Raw genomic sequence first — 20,754 nt, 5'->3', positions numbered from 1 at the left:
AAGAAATGAAGAAGTCAACGGCAGTCATCAGCCCCTGCATCCCAGGGGGATGGGATGTTCACCTGCACTCTCTGCATTCTTGACAGTGAACCTTGCACTGCACAAGCCTTCCTACCCCAAAGACTACTGAAGATCAACACCTGCTTTACAGCCCAACAGGAGATAATACCTGCAATGGGTTCAAAAAGAATTCCTATATCTTGTAGGAATGAGGTGTATATTCCTAAAATAAGGTGGGAATTCTCCAGCGCAATTATAACAAGTCAGCTAAAACTTCCATTCTGTTTAAATATCAGGAGACAAAGAGCTCTGCAGGTAAATCGGGAGCGCATCAGTGCTATGTTGGGTGTGTGGTGAAGCACATTGCACTGCAGCTATTTTCTTCCCAGGTGTGCTGGGAAGCAAAACTTTTATTTCCGAATTTTCTTAAAATACATTGCCAGACTATCTGTGGAGGTTCTCTGTGTCAACAGCATGCAAAAATTACTCTAATCTCATTTGCTTTCCACTGGTATCTCAGGTACAGGAATAAAGAAAACAAAAAGCACCCTAACATACAGCAGCTAAAACCCAGCTTTTGCTAAAACACAAATTGTGGCAGCTCTTTCTTCTGGGAAAAAAACCCAACCTTGTTTATGGACATACACAGATCTTTCTTGCTTGAACTGAAGAGCATGTCAAAGTACAGCTCTTGCACCAAATTTGAGCACAGGACACATGCAAAGTGACACAGCACGCTAAAAAATGCTGCAGGCATTGTAATTTGTTTTCTTAGAAAAGCTCAGCTCCGATGAAGCATGTGTTTTTCAGTGAGGTCATGCCTTTCACCTAATTTTCAGTGGGGATGACTGGGGTACAAAAGAAGGTCAAGTGATTTGCCCAAGGTTACCCAGTGAGTCATTTGCTCTCACGGGACCAGGATTCAGAAAACTCCTGGCTCAACATTCCTTGGTCTAATCACCAGCCCATACCTTCTGCACAAGCCTCTCGCTCCCTCCTTCACTAAAAAAGAATTGCATGTGATAACTCTTTTAAAATAAAAGCATTTCTTTCTGCGTGTACTGTTTTTCTAACTTGTGCGAGTACTTGGCTCCTTGTTAAGAACTGCATACTGGTATCACTCAGAAATCTTCTTGAAGTCATGGGAATTTTGCATTAAAAATGATGGACCTAAACAATAACTATTAATAAAGTTGTTTTCTTAAAAAACAGAAGTGTTTTGAATTACAAAAGCTTACAAAAAACATGCATAGAATGTAAAACTGGCTATTATTCTTTCTTCATACTTGAACTTTCCTTCCAATTTTCTTTTCTTTGACTGCTATCCACCACTTGTGGAAAAAAAAAAAAAAAAAAATCACTCTCTCTTTTAAATCTCCAGCCCAGAGGCAGTTTTTAATATTTCTGGCTTAAAAGAGTTCTTCAGACTGAATGAAACAATAGTCTGAAGTGCAGCTTCTTTTCAGGAGCAGACATTAAAAAAACCCCACAATCAGACATTCATACACCAGTCCTGCAGACTTTACACAAAACAAACTTCTGCTGAAACGGCTTGTTGTAACAGACTTCTGTGGGAGATCACAGATACATCACCCCCGTCAGACAGACAATTTGCAGGCAAGATTCTGTCCAGGCAATGTGGACTGGGCAATCAGAAACCACTGTGTCCACATAGACTCAAATAATCATTAAAAAGATGTGGTCTTGGAGGTCCACGCTACATCTGCTATCCTAATTAATGTGGCATGTGGAAGATAAATATTAATTTTAATGAAAAGTGGGACATGGTGACACCCATTTCACATCTGTCCAACTCAGAGTAACTCAGAAAGAATATAATTAATGGTAGCTCATGGTAAATGAATGAACTCTGGGAGAGTAGGTAGTGCAAAAATGTAAAAATTGCATTGCCTGTTGCCTGTTTTTGGGTAATCCTGCCTTCCTCTCAGTACTTGAAGTACTTTCCACACAAAACCTACATGATCATATTGGCAGTATTTACCTGCCGAGGAGGAAAGTAATCTCTGCTTTCCCCTGCAGTCTGGAAGGCTGGGGGTTCAGGCACACACAGCTGAAGTGGACTTCTTTTAGAATCATAGAATCATGTAGGTTGGAAAAGACCTTAAGATCATTGAGTCCAACCGTAAACCTAACACTGCCAAGTCCACCACTAAACCATGTCCCTAAAATAATTTTTGATAACGGTTGTTCTGAAACATTAGGCAAAACCCAGTTTAATTCTCAATTCCCATATGGTTGCAGAGACACTGATATATCACTCTACATATTTGGCTTTAAGTTATGATGTTTCAGGATCCATAGCAGCTTTTCAAAGCAGAGGGCTTGTTTAATCTAATTTTCATGAGGTTACGTGTACACAAAGATCAGCACAACTCCAGAATACCTCTGAAAACTCAGGCAATGCTGCTGCTGTGTCTGAGTCACTTCCTGAAGTCTCTGGTTGAGAACTTGGCCCTCCATCGCCTCACTTTTCTGTCAGAATTGCTTCATGGACACTAAGAAGGCAAAGATCCCAAATCTACTCAGACTTAAAAGTACATGGGAGATAAAGAAAAGCTCAAGCGCATTCAGAACCTGAGGCTTTGATTTTTCTACATCATATCAATTTCCCCCTTCCATCTGTCCACTTTTCCATACAAACCCTCTCAGCTTCACTAAAAAAGGTTTGTTTTAAGCACCATGTGTGCTGCAGGTGGAAAAATTATATATTACATATAACATTGTAAGTTAATCAAAATATTGTTGGGCAAGCCAAGAATTTTTAACCTAAGTTTTAAACAGCAACCTTTTGTACAGCTGATGTTCATGTTTTGAAGCATCAGTTAAATTTTCTGACCCACTCTTCATCTCTTGTGACGGCTTAGTTTTGACTGCCCATCTTTTCTCTTAACCAAGGGGGATATGTTCATGAGGGCTTAATTCAAGAGCTTTTGCAAGCAGAAGTTTAGATAGAACCTTGAAAAGGGTTCAAAGAGAAGGCATCAAGCAATTTTCCTGATGTATGTCATCAGAGAAGACTTGGATGAATGTACTCGCTCTCTTTCTTTTTTGTTGTTTTAAGAAAGCAAATCTGCCTAATTATGATTACCTGGATATTTGCCTAAACTTTGTCTGTCATGAAGGAAACATAATACGAAAGTCAGACAACCTTCACCATTTTTTCATGGGCCTATGATATTCTGTGCCCTTGGCAATGTATCCCCCTTGAAATGAAAGGCTACAAAAGATTTGTACCTATCAACTCTGAAGCTTGTCTTTATCTGCTTTATCTTGACAGCCTAGGAATCAAAGGGCTATGTGTTCAGCAGTGGAAAAGAAAAGATGACTGTATGTAGTTACTTTGAGTGTATACAAAATGAGCACATGTGGTAAAATATGGAATGAAAGTATTTTTTGACTCTTCTATGTACATCAAAAGCAAGACAACCATTTAACTATCAATCAGACACATTATTCTTGGTTTCAGTTTATTCTGAAGAAGTGTCCGAATCATAGTTTGCTATGAAGGTTACACAGGTTAGACATGGTAGACATGGCCCTCTTTCTACAGAGACCTACAAGTCAAACAGAGACTCGGGCTCTGAATAAATAATTTCAGCCTACTCGGAACTCAGCAAAATGGTATGTATTTCAGTGAACTGCCAGAGTAGGGACTCCAGGAGTGATACCTCTCTTCTAAAATTACTTCTTTACATAATATTACGCTCTCTAACAAAGCACTACACTTTGCTGACAGTGCTCGCGGTATTTTTGTCCTCAGTGATAGCAGATGCCACAGAATGACAACATGCTGAAGAATATTTGGTATTAAACACGTTATTTTCTAGTTTTAGTTTCTGTATAGTTCCTTCATTTTAGGTGTTACACAATATAGCTGTGGAGGAAGTTGTGGTAACTTCTCATAACCATGGAAAATGAGGCTGAGAGGAGACCTTGAAAAGCCATCTTGTGCATCCCTCCGCCCTAGGGTAGGATCAGCGTCCCCTAAGCCACAGCTGTTTTAGTCAGCCAGGTCCTGCGAACCTCCAGTAATGGAGATTTCACAGCCTCCCCAAGCAACTCATTCCCGCACTTAACTGTCCTTCTGGTTAGATGATTTTGGCTAATGCTTAAAGTAAATCTCCCTTGCTGCAACTTAAGGCTATTGACCCTTGTGCTGTCCCAGGTGGACACGGAGAATGATTTATTACGCAAATTTTCGCAAGAATTTTTTAAATATATTTGAACACTGCTTTTATGCCCCCCTTTGGCCTTCCCTTCTCTAAAGTCACATGTAAAAGATAAAAGAAAACTAATGAACAGAGGTTTAATTAGTTCCATGTAGCAATTTTAAAGCTATATTCTAAAAATAAAATACTTGGAAAGAACATCAGTAAACCATATTACTCAGGAGGATAGAAGGAGTAATAGCATGCCAGCGTGGTTGCATAAAAGAGAAATAGGAACTTTGCAAAAGGTCAAATGAACATTACCACTGAGCAAAAAGGCAGCGCTTTCTTTGTATCGCCTCTTAAAAAAAAAGAAAAATTCGCCAAGATTGATGGAAAGAATAAAGATACATATAATTTATTAGACCCGTGTAACTCTCACTGAACCAAACTGGAGCTTTGCCTGCTTAAAGACTGCAGGAAGGATGCTTTTGTATTTAAGGACTAGATTGAAACTCAAGAGACAAGTTTAATCCTTGGCTTTCCTTGAGACTTCCTTTCTGATTTTGGGATATTACCTATTGATAAAACAAGCAGTAGCTCCACTTACTTTCTCTTGAACATTTCTCATTTTGTTTTTGTAGATGACAAACCCTTTAGGATGGTGGGCTGTCTGTACTGAAGCCTGCAGGACACCAGCATAGGAGAAGCCAAAGTCAGCAGAAACTGCTGACTGCGACTGCATCACAAAATGCAACACTAGGCTACTAAACAAGGAATTGTCATGTACTGGCTATATCCCATTGTAAGAGATGTTAAACCTAACTTCAAATTCATTGACTGTGTCTGTTAGTGATGTTGGATCATGCTTATCTTCGTGGGATGCATAGGCTGGCTTATAATTCAACACTGTAAAAGCAACAAAATCTCCAACCCAAAAGTCTAGAGTATTAGAGTGAGAACCTAGTTATTTTTGTTTCATGATGATTATTTTAATAAGGGATATATGAAGAAGCAATATGCTAATGCTGACCTATGAAAAATATTAAATAAATGTTGAGATTATGAGCAATCACAGGTTCTTTAATGCTTTTCTCCTGATGTCTCTGTGAAGCAGGGAAGTGCATGAAGTAAGGAAACATAATATTTTTAACAGACAATAGGCTGATGATAACAAAGACTTGGAGAATGTCTACATACTGTGCCTAAGCTAGCTGAGATATCCCTGCAAAGCTATGGAGGCATAGCTGAAGATGTTGCTCCAAGTCAAAAAAGACATCCATATGCCACAACACAGAGCTGAACTGATGATTTCAGGCAAAAATACAGAAGATGATTTTTGTGACAGCAAAGCTACTGCTGTCCACACTGATAGCAGCACATCCCTTGCTAGAAAATAACCATATATGGATTTACTATTAGTGGCTGGATGTCTTAAAAGGCTATGATTTAAAAATAACATTTATGCTACTAGCACTGCTCCCCTCTATTCTGAGGAGAAACTGGATTATCATGTTCAAAGTTACAAGGATTCCTCCTGTTTTTTGTTGCATCATTCTAATTTTCTGCATTTGACATTGGAGAAAAATTATTTCTGATTTTCCTACATACAAGTAGGACAAGATTCATGTCCTACCTCATCAGTCTTTATATATGGATCTCCATCTCGTATTGTCAGCTAATCAGTTGTACTAAGAATTTGGTTGCATCTATTTCTTTCTGTGCTCTCGTTCACAGTTCTCTGGAGATTCTGTCTGTTATTGCTGCTCGTTCATATTCTCCCCCTCAAAAACCACTTGTCAAAATCCATCTATTTTATCTGAAAGAAGTCAAATAAACATCTAACACATAATGTAGTAGAAGCCCTGGCAACACAAGTGGCAGGCTTTATTCTGTAGCAGGCTGCTTTTTGGCTGCCAGTGCACGTATCCAACCTGAGCCCCTGGGCTGTGCATCGTCGTGTTTGGTTGAGCTGCAATTCCATTTACTTTGGTTGCCTTCCAGAGAAAGAATATGATCCTCAGAAATGCTCTTGGTTCCTTCAGGGAGGAAACAAGAGCATTCAGATCCCCTTGAAGTCAAAGTAAGGACACACAGCCATTCTCCGGATCAAGTCCATGTTAATGATGCTGCATTTGCTACGCATGCAGCAGGGTTATTTAAAAAACTGCAGATGATTACTCTGATTCGCTTAGTGGCTCACCTTGCTCTTCCTTCTGACAGAAAGAATCATCTTAGGCTTAGAGCCTTTAGCATCCCCTCTGCCTTGCAGGGCATCTCCTACGTTGCCAGGTGAATTCCACCGAATAACTAAGCTGCTGTAAATTAAAGCTACACCCTACCCACAGGGCAGGGGGAACTTTAAGACTTCTGAATTGTAGGAAGAAATCTGCTCTCCAAATAAAATAAAGCAAGGTTTTCCCCAAAGTGCTTAACTAAAGGGTATCCATGCCACACTTTTATTTTTCATCTTTTTTTGACCTTTAATTTAATGTAAGTACTCAAGCAATTTTAGCTGTGTTTTCTTCTCAACTTCTCCCACTTTAGGCCACACACACAAAGATCATTCTGTGACTTGACACCCTTCCTTTCTTAAAATCTTATGGTGAGGAGAAAAAAAAGGGGATGTTATTTTAAACAACCTCAAACTACAGTTTTTTGGTCCATTAGGGTACTTATTTCTTAATTTCAATTCATGCTTTTTTTACATTGAAAATTATAGCTTTTACAGATTCCTGTAAACGTCTAGGTATGAAAATGTTTTTTTCAAAAATATGCTTCTAGATCACTAAAAATAATTCACTTGCCTTTACACTTTCTTTGTGTGAAATTCAAAGTAACAGTATGTATATTTACTGCTCATCCCTATCTTTATTGATCTATGTTCTTTCAATTTTAATCTATCTAAACATGTATTTATTGCTGATAGAATGGTAGTCTGGACACATTACTCACCTCTTCACACACCAGATAATGATGATGCCGTCAATACTGGCATCCAAAGAAGGTCCCTCATCCAACTTCACCAATGCCTATTAACCTTCAGCAATATGCGTCACTTCTGGATGCAAGGACATACAAGCACTGCCTCTAGCAGACTGGCCTTTCAGTGATAGGCTAAGTTTGCCAATCTATCTACTTGTCCCAGTCTACACCGGGTTCGTGATGGGTCATTAGCTTCACAGCATCCAGTCATTAAACTTCTCTGATGTGAAGCTGTATTTGATGTACTGCCTTGCTTATCTACAAATGTTCTGAATTAGTGATTTCAGAGGGTTTTTTCTTTTGCACTTATATTCTTGTTTATTAAAATAAAATTTCTAGTTTGGAGACTCATTCTGCCACGACACTTTATGTTTTCATGCAACACATGACTTCTCTCCAGCCACTACTGATTTAATTTCTTTGTGGCACCGTAAGAGCAGTAGGGTTAGGTTCACTAATCGTTGAAGGGTCAGGCCACTGACATGCCAGCTGCTTTTTCATTCTTGGTGACCTCTGGTTGCTGAGCCAGGTATATATAAGGCACACAGCTCTTGGCCTCTACCTGCTAGTTACTTGAAAATTGAACTACTGCAATGATACTCCCAAAGCAAACTTTACTTTGGTTTGGCATGAGGTACAAGGCAATTCAGAAACTGGCGCGCTCTGAACGTTCTCCTTTCCTTGTTATTTCCTTCCAAGAATGTTAAAAATAAAAAATATTCTCCACTTTTAAATTGCTGTTCACTCACCAAAGCGAAGAGCCCATATACCAAACGTATTTCCAGTGAACACAGCTCACAAAACACTAGTAAACTAAAAATAATCAAGATGGCAGCAGTGTCTCTCATCTACCATGACAGATGTAATGTCCCAGAATATGAGCTTTCTTCTGTCTATCTAATTCTATCTTAAATCCTTCTGAAGGATATATGTAAGGCTCCTAAATTAAATTGCTGTCCACTGAGGTGGAAACTGAAAGTTAAACAGTTTTTTGACCAAACCTTTATCACCTAAATACTATTTCACTTATTTTAGGATTCACATTAGCATCATATTTTACCATAAAGGTGGAAATTCAGTACACTCGGACAAATACTAGAATTCTGCTTTTTCCACAAAAGGCTTCTCTGCAGGTAATGCATCGTCCCAAGAAAAAGTTTCGTAACAACAGAGCATGCAAGCAGTTCAAAAAGGTGAGTTGTTTTCCACTGTGTATGCACTAAATGCTTGCAAATTACGGTAGATGAGCCGAATGCTTTCTGAGGAGGGACATGTATTGACATCTTTGGACAGTAGCAGCAGCCTTTGAATTTTCACTTCAACTACTGCTTAGAAATGACACTGTCAGAAAGGAAACACCTACTGTGAGCCTTCACTTGCTTTCTGATCCCTTATTAGTTAACCCTGAAGTGCATATGTATACAGCCTTAATCCCCAAGTGAGTATCTGGACCAGGGGAAATCTGGAATTAATCGCAGAGTATTTTGGTTACTAATGCAGCTGTTACAAGTGTTTGATTTGGCAAGCGAACAGAAAAGGCACTGCATACCAATTTCGTGAGCCACTGTAAAAGCTGCATGGAGGCCATCATCTTCAATCACTGCACAGCTGCGCTCAGGAGAGCATATGGTCCCAACGTCTGCCATTCCCAGAGTATCGCATGAATGATGCCCACATAAATCCTGCCCAGGAAGGAAAAAAAAAATAAAGTCATTAAAATAAAGTTTTACACCCATAGGTAACAACAGGTTAAAGTCACCAGCCCTTTGCAAACAGTAGAACCTGGATAAAAACATCAATATAAGCTTCCACCTAAAGATGTCAATGCAGTAAAGTTAGTGGCAATATTTTCATTGACTTCAACAGGATTTGTATACATTCTATAATTAATTATTGTTATTTAAATTTGTATTTCTGCAATGCATACAGAGGCTCAAACTTGCATTGAGTTAAGTACTCAAAATACATGCTGTAGAAGCATTTTTTCAACAACAATCAAAATAGAAGAAATATTTTCTTTATTTACAGAAGGTTAACCAAGGCACAAAGAAAAAGCTTCAGACTCCTGATGAGTCCTTGAACCAAAGATCACCTTTCTTTTCAAAAGGCAAGTCTTATACTTGCACATAAAGAAATGAGATTTTTATATATTAAACCTCATCTCACACCTGTCAAGTAGTACAATGTTTAATAATGTATTGCCCGATATACCAAGTATTTAAGCAATTCTCAGAGCTTGCTTAAAGAGTTAGTGATGTGACAGAGTGTAAAATCCCTAGACTTACTAGTGCAACAACTTGATCACATGTTTCCTACTTGTAGATATGGGGTGTCTCCAAAAAACATGCAGGTAGCATTAAGTTTTTTCTTTCCATTCCAGGATGATAACGATAATGATGATAATGATAATGATAATGATGAAGGTAGCTTTGGTCAGACATACTATTTTCATCATCAGCAATAACTTTTCAGTGCTTCTACTGAAAATACTAGAAGAATACTAGTCTGAATGTACATGTATATGCTTTTTTGATTGAGAAAAAAAAGTAGGTACCAAGCCATTTGGAACACTCCTAGACATTTCGTTGTTGTTGAATGAAAATATCATTTTCAAGGCATGACAGTATTATCAAATGTTATTATCACAATGATCAAAGAGTACCTTTTTTCCCTTCATTTTTAAGCCTCTCTTCTTCCCTTGAGATCTCCTTTTATAATGACTTTCTTTCATGAAGCCTTTCATAATTAATCCATCTGAATAACAGATATCCTGTATGAGGCTCCAGGTCAACAGTGTTCACTGATTATGACAGTTTCAAATTTAGGCAAACAGAAAAATGCACAGGATTCAAATCCCACTGAAGTCAAAGAAAAACACACTGAGTTCACAGAGACTGTGACAGAGCAATTCTTTACAAAAAAGTGTAATTTTTTTTTAAAAAGAAATTTTCAAGCTAAAATTACATAGCAATATTATATACATGGAACAAGAATTTCCGGATCAGTTCTTCTGGCTTCCAGGTATCTGGGAACTCTTTTTGGTAAGTGCACTGTTGGTGCTACTTAGTGTCAAGATTTAAATGCTGCAGTACCAATGAACAAAACAGGCTCACAAGGATAGAAGGAATAAAGTTCAAAAGTACTTCAATTCCCAAATTTTCACAGGTATAATCCATGGTTTAAGAAAAACTTCCATTCTCTAGCAATGCAGATAATAGGCAGGGATTTTTCTCTCTAACGCCCCTGGCTCCCAACCTTGAGATGCAATTAGCTCCCCAGACTTTGCTTCTGGCTCTGCATAGGTTATGGAAAGGTACAGGATAAGGATGCCCATTTTCAACTACTTTAAAAAAAATGCAATTTTTTCCAGTTTTATTCAGGCGAATAAACTTTATACCATTTTCAGCATTTCTGGACCAATGGTGGAAGAGGCCCTAAGTGAGGTCACGTTACTATAGTGTCTATCATCGGGGGCATATTCAACAAGGAAGATGCAATACTTGAACTCCTTTTGCTTTTGTTCGTATCCATTTAGCCCTTTATGTATCACTTCCCAATCTCGTCCTTTCAGTCTAAGGGTATATTTTACATTATAGTAAAACTCTACGTAACTGTAACTCTAAGTGGTTTACCTTCAGCAGCATGAGTAACAAAACTCAGAAGCAATGCATGTGCACAGTACCAACAAAAATACCTTTTCATGGTGATATAATCGGTCTAAATAAATGAGTGTAAGCTGCATAAGAAGTAAAGATACCTTTATACCAGTGCGATTTGAACTGAATCCACACAAGGAGCTGAACTGGAATTCTTAACAAGAACCAAAAAAAAGCATGTAAATAAGACAGGAAGCAGCTTACTGGAGGAAGTCTAAATTACTCTCAGGTTGATAGTGCCAAGAATAGTATAAAATACATTACTTAAGGCCCTGTCTTTGCATGCAGATTCTGTGTCATTTGGTCTTTTCTTGTATTTGGGTGTTATTATTACGTAGATACTTACATCAGTACTGCTCCAAGTATGGGCACAATTATATCAGCACACAGATGTCTTATGCCAGTGCATGATTTATTTCCATTTACATACAAGAAGAAGCTATGCCAGTGACATGGCTATGAAGCTATACCAGCAGACGAAACCAGACCTCACAATGATTCTCCAGATTTGATAACACAACTATAAATAAAAGAATATAATCTTTCTAAGCAGACAATCTCATAAAATTCCTTAGAGTTACTTCTGATGGGATGTGTGGAGTATGGAAAATTACAACAGAGATGTTAACCATAAACAGCCTTGCTGACTCTTGGCTGGTTAGTACAGGATTGCATTACGCCACCTTCATTAGACATCAAGAAAATAGCTATGTATGTATGCAAGCACTAACGGACATAGCAATGTTTGGTTACTTTTCATATGTTACGTGTTATTGACATTTTACCACATGACATGTCCGGGTTTTCCTCAGAACTCATCACTTCATCAAACCACAGTTCCTCCATTTTCATCATTTCCCAGCGTATGACCCATGGTGAAATACACAGAACAGGTTATCTGGAGAGGAGGTAGATGCCCCATCCCTGGAAACATTCAAGGTCAGGTTGGACGGGGCTCTGAGCAACCTGCTCTAGTTGAAGATGTCCCTGCTCACTGCAGGGGGATTGGACTAGATGGCCTTTAAAGGTCCCTTCCAACCCAAACTATTCTACGATTCTGTGATCTCAGCATCCTACTAGTAACTTCCAAAGCAGTGTTCATCTGCTTAACAGTTCCTTAGACAAAACAAAGCAGGCTTTATGCTTTCTTTATAAAAAGCTTCAGGTCAGATAAAATAAATTTCTTGAAGGGCTGTATTAGTTAATTGTTGCTCCTAGGAAATCCCACAGCAGAAGATAAGTGATTCTGAAAATTGCTTATCTGTAAAATTACCTAGCTCCTCCAATACCCCACAAACAGCTGGAAAACAGCTGTCCTCAGATGGTGTGGGACCAATGATTCCCGTAAAGGAGAAGAGAGGAGAGCGACCACACTGTGGTCACAAGGCGGCGGACAGTGATACAGCAAAGCCCCATTCCCTTCAGCCAGCTCCGTGACCACATCCGCGCTGCCTCCCCAGTGGTCTGAGCAAGGCGGCGTGGGGAGCCCTGCGGCCGCCTACCGAATCCCAGCTGGGCAGTGCTGGAGGAGGCTTGTGAAGGATCTTGGAAACAAGGACAGGGAGTATTTTCTGGCATTAGCTTCTTTGTATGAAGCTGTTATTGGAGGGATGTCTACGGGTTGCCCATCTGCTGGTAGAGCAGGGCATGTGTTGGCTATGCTTTGAACAGAGAGCATGTGCTGAGCCTTTGGTTTTCGTTGCAGACTTCAGCCCTCAACAACTGCATGAGGATGCATTTTGTAAGGTAATGCTGACATTGTCAATAATCACTTAGGCAGATTAGTGAAGACTCAGCTCCGTTATGTTCTCAACTTATAGCCTCAATTATGCTTTATTTCTCTTGCCTCTGCATGATTTGGACTTCAATATATTTCTACTCATAGCATCACATAGTACATATTATACACAAAATTGAAGCCTATCAGGTGGCATCTCTGAGACAAATATTCTGAAAAGTTTGCTACCAGGTCAAGTCACCATTCCCTAGCTACATGGTCCTTCCCAACAGCACGATTTCGAGTGACGATATCGAAAATCACTCCTGTTTACACTTCCACCGTTTTAAATCTTTCTAAGCAAAATTTCTTTTGACTGAAATCTCCTGTAGCTGTACTGGACATGGATTATCTGTTACCAGCATCAATAGCCATTTTTTAGTTTTTCTGGACAGTCTTGGAAAGCAGTCTCAGACTTTTATGAAGTAAAGTTTCTGGGAGTACTTTAAAAGTTTTTATTTCCCTTGAAAATAATTTTTTTTGGTTAAAAACAGACCCTGCTGTAGTGATGCAATCTAAAAAAATCTGTGTGGGTCTCCTCAACTTTTCATACTCCAGCTACAGCATGAAGAAAGCAGGGACTCATATGATACTTAAAATCAGTTTCCAATGATTATTTTGCTCCGGTGTGTGGCTTCTATTTAAAAAGTTAATTGCTTACTCAGATCTGTCTATTCATTTAATTGTCTCCAAGTAGCGGCAGAAACTTTGAAGAATAAGTGTTTCTTGATATTTCTAAAGAAGGAATGCAGAGTCTGGCCCTTAATCTGTGTTACAGTAGTTTCAAAATAGAAGAATGACTAGGAAACACATTTGCTACACAGGAGGCAATAGATGTCAAGACTTAAGCTTTGGCACAGGAATGACTTCGGAAAACTGAGCTGTACATCATAAGACTAGTAGTTAATTAGACAGCTTATTAAAGGCCAAGTTTTCTTGGCATTCGTAAGTACATCAAGAGCAGTTGGCTGTTTGCCATGTATACGTGGCATTGTTGTGAATGAAGATAACTGTCGTGGCTCCCTGCTGGAGCAGTTAATTTATTTTACCTGAAATTCTTTGATTTGAGCAGTAGGCTTAAAAACAAGAATAAACTGCTTAGTGAAACCTGATATTATGCCAGATACCTGTGGACTGGATCCAAAACAGGATTTAAGCACCAAGGCGGACAGTTTGGTGGAATGTAAGGGCAGAAGAACAAAATTGGCTCACATGTCCTCTGGTCTTTGAGTTATCCACCCTTCACAGGGCTTGCAGTTTGTGACCTGATGGGCCACAAAGTGCCACAGTTTTACAGTCCTGAGCAGCTTAGCACTTAGCTTATACTGAAGCTTGACTGGGGTTGAGATGCTTAATGTTTCTCGATCTTTGCCCCTGAGGGAAGCCAAGCCTACAGACGTTCTCAGATCAGATGGACAAGAAACCAACAGGATTAGGCTTTCTACCAGGCACAGCTGCACATCACCTTTTAAAGGTAACAGCTTTTACATCTCGGTGTGTTTGTTCGCTTGCTATTCTGCCTTTCTTTACAATGGCTCATCAGTTAAAGCCTTTGCCCAGTAGGAAGGTGATCCAGCTTTACATTCGTTTGAGGGATGAGGATACTTAGAAGCGTGTTTCTTAGGAGAGCGCCCTATGGTCTACCCCAGGGTATGGTCTGCAGCGAAGGCCTGCATGTGCCCCAGCGCGCAGGGAGTTGCGGCTCCTCCTGTTGCAGCCCGTGTGCCAAAGGTCCTCCTAGCCCAGGCCGCAGTTAGTGCTTATGGCACGGGGTGAAGGGACTTCATTTTTGGTGCCTATTCCTCAGCCTGCTTCGGTATTTTACACTGAGCAGTCCTTTGGTAAATTACAGAAACAGCCTTCTCTCCGCGCTCTGGGAACACAGGCCGCCTTGCTCTAAGCGGCGCGCTCCAGTCAGCAGCTTCAGGTCACGATTTCTCTCCTTCTCACCATATGAATCTTGAATTACTCGCTGAACAGTGACATAGCTTTGGTCAGGGAGGTGGAAAGTTTCCTTAACACCTGGAACAGCTTACAACCTACCAGTTAAGGACCTCTCCTGGGAGGTGGGCGATACAGCCCTAAAATCCCTCAAGCAGAGGAAGGAATTAAATACGACTTTCCGACTTCCTGCAGCAGCGTTCCCACCGCAGGCCTGTAAAGGGAGGGTGGGGTCAGGCGGTGTTTGGGACCCACGCATCCACCCTTCCCGTGCCCCGCTCCGCAAAGTCGGTGAAAGTTCATTAATGGCACAGCAACGCAGAACGGCACACGTGGAGGAAAGTAAGGTTCACCCAAACAGCAAGTATTACAGGTATCACTCAAGGAGCACATTATGTCTGGAAGCCAAAAGGAGTGCAAGACCCAAGACATACAACCACAAAAGCTATTGAAAATACGGGCGAACTGGTGAACAATATAATTAGGAAATAGTCTATTTTACCTCTCAAACAATTTCAAAAGAGAGTGTTTACAAGCCAAAATGGGTGGAATGCTGCCTTGGAGGAAGCCTGCTGTGAAAAGTCCTCTTCCTGAGACACTGGTGGGTCTCGCTCATGCGAGTGTCCAGGTTATGGCAGCAGGGAGAGGGCCTGGCCATTGCTGTGAAGCGAGGAAGGCCCTCCTGTCAGACTCACTGGGATACTGCTTTGTCCTCCCATGGCCATATTTTGAGAAGAAAGACTGAAGTCCAGTTACCTTTTGAGGAAAACAGGAGTGGTGATACCTGCCATACCTACCAAAACAAAAATCCCATCTTTTCCTCCACTAGTTTAACTTAAAAATTGAGGTTGTCTTCCTTTCAGGTTAACATGATAAACACAGGCCTGAGTTTTGTGTATTTGAATGTCAAATGTAGAGCGCTGTCTTTCTGAATTCTGGGTAAGGTGAAATCCAAGAAAACACAATGTATGGGTGACGTCCTGTTGGGCTAAACATCCATGTTTAGCACATGCATGCTGCTCCTGCTGGCTTCAGAAACTACCTCCTTACCAGACTGGGTATTTAGGCATGTTCTCACTCTCCCTTTGTAAGGTACCAGGACCCTAGGCCCTTGTCATCAAGGACATGGCAACAAAGCGTTAGAGCCTAAACTGGATGAAGCTTTTATGCTCTCAATGTACCTATTAACAAAACTTCTTTTTTTCCTAAAGCACATAAAGAAAATGCAGCAGCATTATGCAAACCACAGACTATTAAAAAATATTGACAAAACGCACATAAAGATTTTGGGCTCTGAATGGGCAGGGGAAGGGCGAACAAAATTTCAGTCATGAAACTGGTGAAGAGGGAAAAATGTGTGATTTAACTTGCCTAACCCATAGTGCCTCTGTGGGGAAACTCCACACAATCTCTGCAGATCAGTGTGAATCATGCTACTTCTCCCGCACAAATAATGCCCCACTTTATTTTCCCCAGGGATATTATCTAAATGTATTAGATTTGCAGCAAAATTGGTAAAAATACTGTGAAACTGGTAGACACATCACATTCTAATTTCTTCAGAGGAATAATAATAAACATTAGTGAAATATATTCTATTGACCATTGGTACAGTGACCTGTTTTAGTAATATGGAATAATAATTGTGGGAAGATGATAATATAGGAAAGAAACTAGAGCCAAAGAAAGTGCGTGCTCCACGCAATGAAATGATCACCTATAGGGCTGAGATAATCCAAAGCTTGCTGTTAAATTTCAACAGCACTGTCAGATTGACGGTTAAACTAAATCACACACACAAGACCCATATAATTATAATTACTGTGTGGAAAAAGGCAGGACAGCGGCCTTTGGCTCTCGTATGAACTTTTTGTTAGAGCCAGGCATGATGGTACTATCACAGATGATGTTAACAAGCACTTAGGAAAGTATTTTTTCTTGCTCTTGTTGCCTGTGTCTGCTGTGAGAAATATCTATTTTAATTTTCACATGATTCAGAACTGGGGGGAAAGGAAAGGAAGAGAACTGGATTTTGTCCAAATGCATTCAACAGTTCACTTGAAATTTAACTAAGGGTCACTAATGAAATAGATTGGATGAATGCTAGAGGATAATTGCGGAGCAGGCTAGAGCTTGGAAAAGAACAGTCTGAGTTCAAGTGCAGCTTGCAAGCCACATCTAATACGTTTTTCTACTGTGACAAGTATTCTGGCAAGTATTTTGTTGCACCCATAAAAACCTGAAGACTGAAGATAACTCGTTTCCAGCTTCCGAGAACTGCTCACAATAAAAAAGCCTGAAACAGACTAAATTCTAAATTTGTTGTTGACTTCATTGACTCTGAGAACAAAGGGAGCTAATCTCCAGGGGGAGAGGGCTTTACAAGCTCTTCCTCCTTCCCACCACACAGCCGCTTCTCTACCACCGCACAGGGCAGAGGACTCACCTGCCCACCAGATGATCGAATCCTTGCATCACCATATTCCATGGAGGATGCTCTGAGGATGCATGCAGACCAAAAATTCACAACTGCGGTCAAGGACTCAACCACAAAGCAGCTGAACAGCAGGGGACCCATGTATTCTTTAAGGCTGTTATGGCCAAACTGAGAGCTCTCACGGTATTTATTAGAAAGCAATCACCTTTTGGCACTGACAAACCAGACCTCTGTCAGGCTAAATATTGGCCATCATGGGTCAAAATGACAGATTGAGACCACTGGGAAAATATATTTCTCCTGACCAGGTTTTGGGAATTTAAAATAATCACTGTGGAACCCAACTAAGCTTCTGCAATATTTAGCGACAGGCAATTCCTGTGCCCATTAAATATTTTTTAAGTCTCCTACACAGGTGATAATAATGACCAGACATGCTACCTGTAGCTTTCCTCGCAGTTACAGAGTAAACGTAGGATTCGCTGCAGTTAACGGATGGTTACATAGTCCTTGCCACCACTGATAAGAAATATAGAGCATTAAAATAGTTTTAACACCAATTGTCTGTGAACTGAACTCATGTTCATATTCATTTACTATCTTCTATGCTCTGCAGCATGATTGCTTTAAAGCCTTTATCAAATTAAATGCAGATTATGATCAAAAGCGAGTGGATGTTTTAATCCGGAATCAGTAAATCTCCTTCTAAAAACCTTTTTGCATGGGAAGTACTTCCTAGTATGAATGATGATGATAATAATTTGAACTGTCAGTACTAACTTTAAGGGAGAGCTGCCAGCACAAGCTTAGCCTATCAATGGTTATTAATTTATCGTTAAACAAGTAATGACAACAGAAAAGCAGGAAGCGATGGTGCTGAATTCTGACGGGATTCTTCCTTTATAAGGCACTCGAGTAAAGCTACTATCTTTTCAGAGAGCCTCTTTTGGTGTCAAAAAGAACATCCAAGTAAATGTCACTCCAGAACGAAGGTAATTATTATATTAGAGACCTGTATGGTAACAGGCATGCATAATTTAGATTCTAACTACACATAAACAGATACATACAGCTGAGGACATGTGTTCGGCTGACAAACGATTTGCAAATATTATTCTGTTTACACAGAGACACAAAGTTCAAGGTGGCCTCAGTTAGTAAACAAAGACGGAAAATGTACCTCACACATTTACCCCATGCCTGAAAAACAAGCCATTTAGAAGACATCTGGATGTTCAAAAATTAGCATGACGGTATTCAGAGCCCATCAAAACATGCAGCCATAGCTTGGCGTCTAGTAGCTAAGCAACGTACTTCATACATTCAAAACACAGTTGTAAAAGTTGGATCCTCCTGCCAGTTGCTGCCACTCTCATTGAAAAGCTAAACTGGAAAAAATCTCTCCTTAGTTCAAAGTGGGGCTGTTTTCTCCAGGAAACATCTCTACTGCTTTTTCATCCTTTAACCCTTTTTGTGTTTACATTCCAAGAGGAGCAAACAGATTCATGTTGACACTTCAAGTGTAAGCATATAAAAATCGTGTGGACTCACACATACTCCCTGCAAAGAGCGTCATGAACACACGCAGCAAGAAACTGCAGTCTTGTTCTTACTGAGTCAAATAATGAAATGTAATGACAAAAAATGTGTGTGTGCACACAGCAAATCATTGAAGCAGATTAAGTTATGCTGAATTGCACTGAGGAGCTAATCCCGTACTTAAACGTGTTAAAATGTAAACCAAGAAAAGGGAAGCCTGTGCTTTTTTCTTGCAAGGCATTTACATCCCTAAGTAACAGCGCAGGCAGTATTTGCATCTTAAGAGTGGAAGGGGACACAGGAACCGTGACATTTTGTTTAGTTTACGTACTACTTACATCCAAAAGAAGTTACTCTACGCATGGAAGATGTATTGCTCAGGACTCTTTGAAAGTGGATTACTGATTAGCAGCACACTCTTATTCTGGCAGGAGGGCATCCACGCAAAGAATTACAGATAAGCATCTGTAAAGCAAGTGCACTTTAAATTCACATCCTATCTCAATCCAAATTAACTTAATAATTGATGTTAAGATTCACAGTCTGCCACCCTAAGAGTTTCTGAATTGTAATAAATCCCAGGGAAAAAAAATGTGAATATCGTCAGAGAGAAATACTCTTTAGTGAGAAGTGATGGATTCTGGCCCAGGCTTAATTAATAAGCCATTAGAAAGGATGTTTATAGAAAAAAACCAAGAGCATTCTGACCCAGCCCAGGTAGCCTGCTTTCATTCAGATTATAATGATAAAAAAATGAAAGCTTGCGAATTGGCCCAATGGGCTTTAAACTGCTAAAAAAGGCTCCTGCTGTACAAGTGATGCCTGACTGACACAGAACCTAATGTTTCAACTATTTACAGCTATAAAAGCAAGCCAGGCGCTTTTTTTCCCCCTTCTGGAGCAACTCCTTCCACAAACCATCCAAAGCATCCTTTTTGGCAGGCTTCTATGATGTAGAAAAGCAGGAGAACTCAAACGAATGGAAAGTCATGCAGTTATTTTTTTCGTACTTGGGGAAGGGAAAAAAAGAAAACACCAAACCCAAACCGCTGAAGGGATATACTTAAAGAAGAACTTCACTGCATAAACTCAGCCACATGTCTACTAGAGCAATGTCCCTTAACGACCTCTGGCAATGCAATTCATTAACAACCACGCAAGGGAGCAAGACACAACTCTGCATGGGTAAGACCGGTTGGATCCGACGTACAGTTGATCACGACACCCATTTTTCACTTGGGCAGCGAGAAAGAGACTGCATCCCCTTACCAACAGCCCAACTCACTCAACTTCTGCAGCTCTGTTTACCTGCGGTTTGCATTTATGTCCTACCCTTGAACCACAAGCACTGCCAGCTTCCAGTGCGGCTGAGCCGTTCGTGCTGGAAATAGCACCTCAACGCACTGAACAAGGAAGTCGCGCGTACTTTTAAGGTGTTCTCTGCCATTTTCCTTAGCAGGTTTGTTCGGGGACTAGTTTAGGCTAGGGAGTGCTATCAGCCCTTTGCCTGGACCACCTCTCCTGGAGACGCAGGGGCTGTGTGTGAAACATCTCACTGGGAAAGATGGAACAACGTCACCTCTCAAGCAGAGATAAGTTAGGTGGCCTCAGACGAGTCCCTCAATCAGGCAAATTACCACCTCTCCACCTGCCAGGAGTCCCAGCACCGCACCGGCACGAATGACCACGTACCCTGCAGTGGGGATGACCTCGCAGAGGAGGGGGCACACACAAATGCAAACACAGTTTGTTGGGTTTTCAACCCCTCTTCCATCCCCGGCAGCTGTGCACATGGGTGCCAGTCCCCAAGATGCAGTGCAACCTGCCAGGAGACAACCACCGGGCAAAGCAGGGCAGTGTGGCTGGAGGGCTGCCAGGGCGGCCTCACCGCAGCCCTGTCACCCCCCAACACACCGTTCGAGGGACACCGAGTCGCCGTTGGTCGGGGTGATGCCTACCTCGCGGGTGAAGAGGATGGCAGCGTCGTAGTGCTCGTCATGGTCGTCGTCGAGGCGGTTGTGCTGGTGCTGCCACTTGCAGAAGTTCTTGAGGGTGGTGGCAGCGTTCCTGTTGACCTCCAGCCCCTTCTCCTTCTCACCCAGGGCCCCCACCTTCACCACGGCCAGCCGGACATGGTTCTCCAGGCTGGCGTGGGCGTAGAGCCGGGAGGCGATGGAGGACAAGGTGAGCAGGTAGTGCTGCAGCCCCTTCCCGTACTTGCGGACCATGGAGGCGTCGGCCACCAGCAGC

The 20,754-nt window shown here is 40.9% G+C and overlaps 1 protein-coding gene across 1 annotated transcript in view; it reads right to left on the bottom strand.

Annotated features, from left to right (window-relative positions):
* Positions 1-20,750, bottom strand: part of ADAMTS5 (ADAM metallopeptidase with thrombospondin type 1 motif, 5) — a gene marked incomplete at its 5' end in the record, with an annotated part of 38,785 nt that extends 18,035 nt beyond the window's left edge. Inside the window, 2 exons of the mRNA XM_010293389.1 lie at positions 8,704-8,836; positions 20,463-20,750. Of these exons, the coding sequence (XP_010291691.1) occupies positions 8,704-8,836; positions 20,463-20,750 (421 nt within the window). The remainder of the gene's footprint in view (positions 1-8,703; positions 8,837-20,462) is intronic.
* Positions 20,751-20,754: the final 4 nt, after the last annotated feature.

Source organism: Phaethon lepturus, unplaced genomic scaffold (genome assembly GCF_000687285.1).
Source record: "Phaethon lepturus isolate BGI_N335 unplaced genomic scaffold, ASM68728v1 scaffold5758, whole genome shotgun sequence".
In the NCBI taxonomy this organism is placed as follows: Eukaryota; Metazoa; Chordata; class Aves; order Phaethontiformes; family Phaethontidae; genus Phaethon; species Phaethon lepturus.
This window is presented reverse-complemented; position numbering and strand designations above follow the sequence as displayed.